General features: G+C 31.9%; 1 protein-coding gene across 3 annotated transcripts in view; it reads right to left on the bottom strand.

The window, feature by feature from the left end:
* The window catches only part of PIK3C2G (phosphatidylinositol-4-phosphate 3-kinase, catalytic subunit type 2 gamma), a 415,055-nt gene that overhangs the window by 363,582 nt on the left and 41,340 nt on the right, over positions 1-10,133 (bottom strand). For all 3 annotated transcript variants that reach the window (XM_011975453.1, XM_011975454.1, XM_011975455.1), the window contains exon 6: positions 2,160-2,262. In XM_011975453.1, coding sequence (XP_011830843.1) covers positions 2,160-2,262 — 103 coding nt within the window. The remainder of the gene's footprint in view (positions 1-2,159; positions 2,263-10,133) is intronic.

The following is a 10,133-nucleotide window of genomic DNA, read 5'->3' as shown; positions in this document are numbered from 1 at the left end:
GGTCAACATTATCATATAGTGTGATCTGTAGGCAGATTAGTTTTGCTCTGATCTCATCACCCTTATTTACTAGCTGTGAGACTTTGGATGATTTAAATAATCTCTTAACTTTTCAGTTCTTTTATTTTTATAAGATAGAAGAATAGTTGTATTTATTCTTTGCTCTTGGGCTACTATCAATTAATTCATTTAAAGCACTAAGAACATCAATTGGCACCTAATATATACATAATATGGTTAGTTATTATCACCTGTCATGCCCCAGACTTTGAGCTACATGGATATTAGCTGTGGAAAAAAAATTACACACACAGACACACACACACACACACACACACACACACACACACACACACATGTGCCTGCATAAAGCTAGAATTTTGACCTGAAACACACATCCAAAACTTTTGAGAATATACTGCAAATTCTGAGCATATTTCCCATATAAGTTGGTAGGAATGCATGGGATCTGAAGACTCACTGACTGTGCTCAAATCTATCCTTCTCCGCCCATCAGTTTCATGATTTTAATCTTGGGAAAGTCTTGATTCCTCCCTGTGATATAGTTTCCTTATTTTTAATAGTGTTTACCTTATAGAATTATTGAAAAGATTAAATGTGATAGAAATGTTAAAGTCTCAGACATTAAATGTATGGCCTATATCAGAATAATAGTTACATGAGTTTTTAAACAGACCTTAATTTACATGAGTCTGAAATGTTAGTGATTTGTTAATTACTATCAATAAGTTATTATTTTAGCAGCATCCAAATTAGAATAATATATTTTATCTTCTTCCCCCATGCTCCAATGAAATATGATGATTTCAGCTTTTTTTTCTCAACATTGAGGGCAATTTGAAGAATCTTAAGTTTAAAACTGACGGGGTCAGTTGCACTTTATAATGTGTTTTCCTGGAGATTTCAGATGTATAGCGTTGGAGCTGTCAACAGCAGCTAAGTTGAACACAAGATCCAAAAAATATTTCTGAACAACTCTCTTTTGGCCTCATTATGTTATTTTCCACGTAGATATATTGCAACCTAATGTACTACCTGAAATTTTCTTATGATGAAACATTTCATACTAGAAAAAAAAGAAATCATCCACTGGAAATCTGTTAACTAATATAAATGACAGGGTGAGAGGATTTTTGCTTAAAGTAAGTAATTTAAGATTCTACACATAAAAACTGCCATAATATCAAAGTTCACTGCATACTGTGCAATTTGAATTGGAAGTAACTCACAACATGACACAGGGAGTAAAATTCACATCTAACAGCATGAAACTGTATCATTAAAGCATAGTTATCCTTTTCTAGGGAGCTTTATTATATATATAATGAAAGTTTATCTGTGCTAATTTAAGCTGTGTTGACATAAACAGTCTTCACAGAAAACAAGTTATTTTTCTGCCTTTAGTGATTTAGTGATTCCCCATTACATTTTCTATTTCATTTACTTCTAAGAAGATATGTGAAAAGTATAAATATGATAACCTTAATCAGTGTCTCACAAATGATTTTGGAAAGAAACCAACAGATTTGTTATACTCAGTGTATTAGTCAGACTGGGCTGCTATAACAAAATACCAGAGACCAGGTGGCTTAAACAACATGCATTTATTTCTCTTCATTCTATAGGCTTCAAAGTTTATAATCAGGGTCAGGGCCCTTTTCCTGTGTGCAGACAGCTTCCTTCTTGCTGTATCCTAACATAGTGAGAAGAAAGAGAAGGAGAGTGATAGAGAGGGAGGAGGAGGGAGAAAGAGAGAGAACGCTCTAAACTCTTTTTATAAGGGCACTTACCACCTCATCATAAGGACTCTGTTTTTATGACTTCATCTAAAACTAAATACCTCCTAAAGACCCACTTCCTAATACTATCACCTGGGGCCTAAACTTATTAATTTTGGGGGGACACAAACATTCAGTCCATAACACTAAGATTGTAGTAACGCATTCATGTTATTGCATCAGTTCAAATCATTAACAGGTATTTATATTTATATATTTCATCATTTTTCAATGATATATTTAAATACACATGTATTAATTAAGCTATATAATTCCAAATTGGCAATAGTTCAAAAATTAGAAATATTGTCCTTAAAACAGTCAGTTTGCTAGTTGAAACCAAAAGTAAGAAAGTCTTACCTTTCGAGATAGCTTTCCTGGAGCTTCCCTACTTTTCTGCAGGTGGAGTTGAATAACAGATTTATCTTTTTGAAACATTTTGTGGCTCCCCAAAGAGTGATCACTGAAAGAGAAAAAATGAACACAATCATATCCTCCCATAATATCCCCAAATATGTGTTTTCCTCTCTGACTTCATTTTCTTTTATTTTTGGAACTTAGTTTGGTAAAAGTAAGCTGAGTGTGTGTGTGTGTGTGTGTGTGTGTGTGTTGTGACTATATATGCATTATATATTTTGTGTATAAATGAATAATATGAGAGGAAATATAAATATATAGATATAGATGAATACTGAAATTATTTTTATGTGCATTAATAAGTTAGAAAATGATTAAATGATTAGACACCTTTACAATTATCACAATAAGTTTTAAATAATACTTTGCGTATTCTAAGTTAGTTTTACCCAGCCATCTCAGAGTTCAAAGCTGATGACAGCATGCTTCTGGGTGGTCTAACTGATGCCATTATGTCTGTGTGGGGACCTTATCTCACAGCAATGGGATGTGGTGAAAATGTCATGAGCTTTAGAGACAGATTTACGAGCTCGATGACCTTAGGAAGGCCAATTAAACTAAAACTATCTGAAACTCAATATTTTCTCTTGTAGAGTTGGAATAGTAATGTCTACAACAAAGGGTTGACAAGCAGAATAAACAAAAAAATTATACCTATTTGAGAGATTTCTACTGGCATTATTATATTTGTCTCCATTCCTTTCTCTTTCTTTTCTTCCTATAAATATTTACCAAGCACAAATTAACTGAAGAGCACAATGAATTACTATTTTGCAACATATTGCTTATAAACACAATTTGATTATTCTGTGAAATGAAGGGCTTCTACTGTATAAGTCCCTTTACAGCTTTAAATTTTGATATCTCTGGTGACTCTTAGTCATTGAGAAAAGGATGAGTTATGTTAATGCACATTGTTCAAAGGGCCTTAAACATATGAAGGATTTCAGGAGAAAAAAAAAGTATATGAGATACTTGTAGTCCTTAAGATGATAATTTTACTTATATGGAAAATTCAGTAAATATTTGGGATAACTTGTTTCCAACAATGCCAGACAAATAGACCATTAATCTGCAAAATGAATTAACAAAAATATATAGAATTATGTAGAATAATTATATAGAATTTACTATACTATATAGTAAATTCTTTTTAAATGTTTCTATTTTAACATGTTGTTTTTAATACTTAAAAAAACTTAGTACCTACCTATCTACTAGCCAAAATGGTGAATGTTAGTGTGTTCATGACATATATTCAATGCCTATTCCTATTCCAACTATTAGTCTAACCTAGATCCTTGTCCCTGGGATATCCATAGGGCTCTTACACTGTTCCCTGAGTTGTTTACACGGCCAATCTAGACAAAAGGCATGACCCCTGCTTTTCTTCACTTGTTCTTGGAACTGCCGATTTCTCCTTCCCCCTTCCCAAATGTCTGCTTCGAGGGCCATCCTCACAATCTATCACATGTACTCAAGTTCCTGTCCTTTCATCTCCCTCTACTCAACTCCATGCTAAGAGCTCTGTTTTCCTGTTCCTGCTACGGGAAGTGACTTAAGAATAGTGCTTTCAAAGATTCCTTTTCTCTGTATGTTGAAGTCTTGATTCTGCACTCTGACACCAGTGCAAAGACTTCAGCCTCATGTATGGCTACTGCGTGCTTACTTAAAACTGACTTTCTTTATTTCATCCACCTGTGTGTATACTTTTTCCTAGAATTGCCAGATAATATACTGGATGTCTAGTGTGATGGTTAATATTGAGTGTCAACTTGATTGGATTGAAGGATGTAAAGTATTGTTCCTGAGTGTGTCTGTGAGGGTGTTGCCATAGGAGATTAACATTTGAGTCTGTAGATTGGTCAAGGCAGACTCATCCTTAATCTGGATGGGCATGATCTAAACAACTGCTGGAATGGCTAGGTTAAAAGCAGGCAGAGAAACGTGGAAGGACTAGACTGGTTTAGCCTCCCAGACTACATCTTTCTGCCATGCTGGATGCTTCCTGCTCTCAAACGTCAGATTTCAAGTACTTCAGCTTTGAGACTCTTGGATTTTCATCCACAGACTGAAGGCCACATTGTCAGCTTCCCTACTTTTGAGGTTTTGGGACTCAGACTGGCTTTCTTGCTCTTTAGCTTGCAGATGGCCTATTGTGAGATCTCCCCTTGTGACAGTGTGAGTCAATACACCTTAATAAACTCCCCTTTATATATACATCTGTCCTATTAGTTCTGTCTCTCTAGAGAACACTGACTAATACATCTAGTATATATAAATTACAGAGAAACAATGAATGAATATTTTTAGTATATATTTCATGTAGTATTTGATACATATTTATACTAAAGGTGTGTGTATATATATATGTACACATATGCTGTAGTATTAAAATTTATTTCCACCTGTTTCTTTGCATATTTTCATACCCATACACACACATACACACACTCCCCTTTATACCATATAGGTGTATATAGGTGTGTGTCTATCTATATACATATAGAGATATTTAGATATAGATAGATGTATAGATATAATACCTTAATACCGTTTAGATGTGTGTGCGTGTGTGTGTGTGTGTATATGTATATATACACCTTTATATAAGTATATAAATATATGTATATATACACCTTTAATATAACTATGCATAATATATGAAACATATACTAAAAATATCTATGACTTTGAAATACAACTGAATAGCCTGTATTTTTATTTGCTACATCTGCCAATTTTACTGCTTTCAAAAACTAGGTCTTAGCTCTTTCCTTACCTTTGCTTCATTGTGTATGTCCTTGTGTGTGTGTGTGTGTGCGCGCGCACGTGTGTGTGTGTGTGTCTGTATATGTGTGTGTTTGATGGAGTCTGGCACCATAATTATTAGATTTGGGTTAATAACAGATGTTGAAAAAGTATTTTTTCTCTGTAATTTTTTTTCAAATTATATTATAGGAATATATTCTCATGGGATACATCCAAATTGTACTCAACTCTACAAAATAAAAGAGATAAGAAAAAATTTTCCCTTTCCCCTTTTCTGGAAAAATAATTACCAAGAGCTTATTACACTTTCTTTGTAGGCTGAAATAAATAGGCAACACACATATTTCTGTTCTAAATGAGAGAATCTTATTTTAGTCATGTCTCTAGTCTATAAATTCCTTTTAATTCATTTTTGGGACTTTGACTTTTAATCAGAAAAGTCTCAACTATCCAAGACATAGTAGTGCCTTCTGCTATATTACTTTAGGTTTATATTAACTATATTTTTTCTTTTAGAATTATTTCCCTTCACGTGTTGGAATTATTTGAGCCATTTTTGAGTCTCTTCTTTCTCTATTTATCTTTAGAGGCTTGAGATTCATAAACATATTTTTACTTTCTGGTGGTTGCCTTTTTTAAAGAAAATGAAACATATCTTAAATCTTTTCTGTTGTAATTTCAATTTAATTGCTATGTGACAGATACTCTGAAATAAAATTTAGAGCTTAATATGACTTCAATTCAGTTCTCTCTTAGAACCTTACAACTGCTCAAGTAGAGATCACTTCAAATATTAATTCCAGATTCTTTTATCACTTACTTGATGAAATATAAAAAGTAGTAGATTCGTTGATCAAAAAAGTTAAAGTTGGGAATTATAAAGAAGACAGATATCTTAAAAATAGTTTATTTTTAAATTAAACATAACTAAATAGCCTCTTACTAGCCAAAGTTCTGATATTAGCAGCAAGTCTTTGCTATTGGATGAAGGGTCAGTTGATAACAATTTTGTGTCATCTTTCTGATATAAAACAAATCTATAAGTAATTATCTTTAATTGCCTATTCTACTTTCTTAAATGTGGAGCAATTTCTCAGAGTCAAAGAACAACTTGATGGAAAATCACTTTAGATTTTTATAATTATTTTTCTAGTCTAAGTTGTTTCCTCTACATTGAATTCAACAACAATAGCTTTTAATGGCTCTCCTTTATTAATTATCTTTAAAATTTTTTAACTCAATTTTCATAGAAACACTGACTTTCTTTGTTCACTCATATTTCATCACTCTGTAAATACTTCATTTATTTACCTAAATAAAATAACAATAGAACTGGCATAAAAATATTCAGGAATAAACACAACTGACTCTAGGTACATTTACAACTCAACTTACAAAAGCAAAAGTGCATGGGCATAATATACTTTATAGTAAACTATTATGCTAGAGAAGCAGTTCTCCAAATGTTGTCTACAAAACCCTGGAGCTACAAGAGACACTTCTCGGGTGTACATGCACTTGTAGGAAATAAAAATCAGTGTCACTTAAAAATATCCTCGATAAAATGGTTAAAAATATTAATTTTGTCAAATCTAAATCCTTAAACACATGTGTCTTTAATTTTCTATATGAACATATAGGAAAAACAGTTAAAGCATTTCTACATACTATAATATAGAATTTGTCTTCAGGAAAAGCCCTCTTGCAATTGCTTGAGTGGCAAGATAAGTAACTTTTTTCATGCAACAAACAATTTTACTACATGAGAGAATTACAGAGAAACCGTGGTTATTCAGACAGGTGTTTGGCAGTCAAAAATGAACAAGCTAAGCTCGTCACTTTAAGGAAAACAACTTCAGAAATAAGAATTTTGTAAAATTTATATTTTCTACTATGAGCTTGCCGGCTTGCCAATACATAAAGACTTTTCTGGTGAGAAAAATGTTAATATTAAAAAATGTACTTTTTGATATTTTATAATAAAATATGGCAACATTTGGAAGATCTGCAGAATCTAATGAACATATTTGTCTAAAGTGACAATCCATGATGTTTCAAATCTTGCATGGGTAAAAAGAGGTTTATCAATAGGGCAAGACAGACCAATGGACTCTAAGTAGCCTAGTGTGAAAATTATTGATATTTTAAAATATTCCACACTGTAACTAAATTTTAAAAGATTACTACTTATTGATTTTGGTGTAGTAATAAAGAAAGATGTTCACAATTATCTGAAAAGACTACTAAGATATTTATCTTTTCTGCAAATCCATATTTGTATGAGGTTAAATTTTCTTTACATACTTCCACTCAATCATGATAGTGCAACAGACTGAAGGGAAAAACAGTCAATGGTCTTAATTAAACCAGACATTTAAAAGATTTCTAAACACATAACAATGCTACATTCCTCACAAATTATTTTTGTTTTGCAATATATAGTATCTATAATAAAAATGTTTTGTGTATTTACATACAAGTTTATCATTATTTTTAATCCAAATAATAAATGTGTACTTAAAAAATTTCTCAATTATAATTTCCAACATGGTAAATATTGATAGACAAAGTTCACAAAAATTCTTTTTGAGGTACTCAAAGGGTTCTGAGACCAAAATGTTTGATAACTACTCTTCTAGAACAAACCATGAATTATGGGCCTTAATCATTCTGTTTTGTAAAGGAAATAAAGAATGTTAATCCAGCAAGTGAAGCAAGCAGAGATAGATAAAGGAGCCTCTACTAATATCATTCTTTTTTTTTTAAACTATATTTTAGAACTTTTTAAGTAATTATGTTAACCATTGATCTGTATTCCATAGGGCTTCATTGTTTATTTTGCTGAAGTACATCTTTAAATAATTTTTAGAGAGATAATTTATGGATGTAAAATGGTTTTATTTTTGAAAATGTCTGTTTTTACATTGTCCTTGAATGCTGGCTTATTGTTAGTTCTAGAATTCTAGGTGAAATTATTTTCATAAAATAATATTGTACTAGAATTATCAGTTAAGATTAAATCTCTGCTGTTGTTTAAAGGACATAGAGTTTCCATCACACTTTCTAAGAGCTGTGAACTACTCCTTTTACCACTATACATGGCAAGACCACAATTTTGATCAGCTTGTGTTTAACAATCTAGAGCTATGCTGTCTAGTATAGTGGTTAGTGAATACAAGCAGCTACTAATCACTTGCAATGAGGCTACTTTTAATTAAGAAATGCTATAAGCATAAAATACACACTAGATTTTCAAGACTTGTCATATTAAATAATATGAAACATCTCAATGATTTTGATTACACATTAAAATAATATTTGAAGTACATTGAGTTAAAGAAACTGTAGTATTAAAATTTATTTCTACCTGTTTCTTTGTATATTTTTTCATTGTGTCTAGTAGAAAATTTAAAACTCTTAAGTGGCCTATATGATAATTTTGTCGAATGGTGCTATCTAGAGAAAATGAAAAAGAAAAGAGAGAAAAAGCAAAAAAGAATAGAAAGAAGGGTGGGAATTTAATAAGTAAGTGAAATAAAAAATGAATTTTTGTTTGAGAATTCTAGATATCAGAAAAGATAAGAAGAAAGGTTACCATACCAAGAGAAAGAGAAATGAAAGGCATGGACCCTAAGGTGGGTAACGTGGAGAGAAGGGTTGTGCTCTAAGAACAGGCCACATTGGGAATTACAATGCTTATAGTATGAGCACAGGAATTATTCATTTGAGGTCGTACACACCAGGTGTTTTTCTCAATCTGGTAACATTCCAAATATGAGCACTACCTATGTTTTATTTAATAATCGTCTATGAAGCTTCAGTTGTTAAACGAACTGAATGTCTATGACACAGTAAAACGTTTAGGCTTTTTCTTCCCATATCCTAGGAAATCAAACTTTCTGTATATTAATTATTTATTCTCTCTACACATATTTGATTCCATCTATCTGCTAGTTACTATCTTAGGAATTATTATGAGTATACTTGTCATTTAAAATGAACACTAAGAGGCTGAATTCTTGTACATAATTACACTTATTTCCTATTCCTAAATAGCTCATGTTATTTTAGAGTATTTCTGAGGAAATATGTTGATGTAAAGAGAGATTAATGACCTTAACACCAAAAAATGATAAGTACCCAAATTTGTCTTATGAGCAAGAAAGCATCCTAAATAACATTCAGACTATGAATATTGATTCTCATTGCCCTAGCCGCGCCTTGTAAACCCACATTTGAAAGCGATGCTCTTTTGTTGGAATAAATACTTACCCTTATTTTATATAATTTGAATTAAGCGAAAATGTTCTTTATTCTTACATGCAAGAAGTATTCACAGAGGTGTATTGTGAAATATTAAACTCATGTATAGAAAATAAACTATTTGAATTTGATTTTGTAAATATTGAAAACAAGGATTGCTGACAGCTTCTGAAGGTATTTCTTTAAGAAAACTCAGTAACTAAGCTGGACTTAAAATCTTTGGGATAACTAAGTCAGGAATGTAAGGTGAATATAACAAAATATTAAAATAATATTAGTACTATGGTACTACTCAGCATATTTTTCAGATAGTTATGTGTATGTGCATACATTTGGCACATGTACACACATTTGGTATGTTTGTGCCCCTTGAAAATTTCTACATTGTTAAATCTGCCATATCCTTAATTTGAGTAAACTGGTCTTTGCAACTAATAAAATAGCCCTGGATTTTGTGCTCAAAGTGGTATTTGGAGCTGACTCAGCATAGATAAAGATCAATATGTTGTTTCACTAAACCAGTGCTCCTGAGTTTATTGTCATTTTGCCTTCAGGGGAGCTATGAATAGGAAAAGTCAAACTTTATGACTTGGAGAGACAAGAATAGGTTCAACCCTAAAACTAGGGCTTTTAGGCATGAGGTGGTTAGTAGGGAAGAGTCAAGCTTTTGAACAAAAGTCCTGTATGGGACATAAATTGATACCAGCAGCTAATACTCAAGAGGGATTTGGACCAAGGAGATCTGAAACTTTATATTCAAATGCACTATTTTTCTTAAGACTTCCCGCAAGTCTATGAAAAGGCAACTATCCCTCATGCCTCCTCACTCAAATATGGTTATTTTTCTTCATACATATAGTATATATGCATTTCTTAAAATTC

This window comes from Mandrillus leucophaeus, unplaced genomic scaffold (assembly GCF_000951045.1).
Source record: "Mandrillus leucophaeus isolate KB7577 unplaced genomic scaffold, Mleu.le_1.0 Scaffold156, whole genome shotgun sequence".
In the NCBI taxonomy this organism is placed as follows: domain Eukaryota; kingdom Metazoa; phylum Chordata; class Mammalia; order Primates; family Cercopithecidae; genus Mandrillus; species Mandrillus leucophaeus.
The sequence above is the reverse complement of the archived record's forward strand: the minus strand, read 5'-3'. Positions and strand labels throughout refer to the sequence as shown.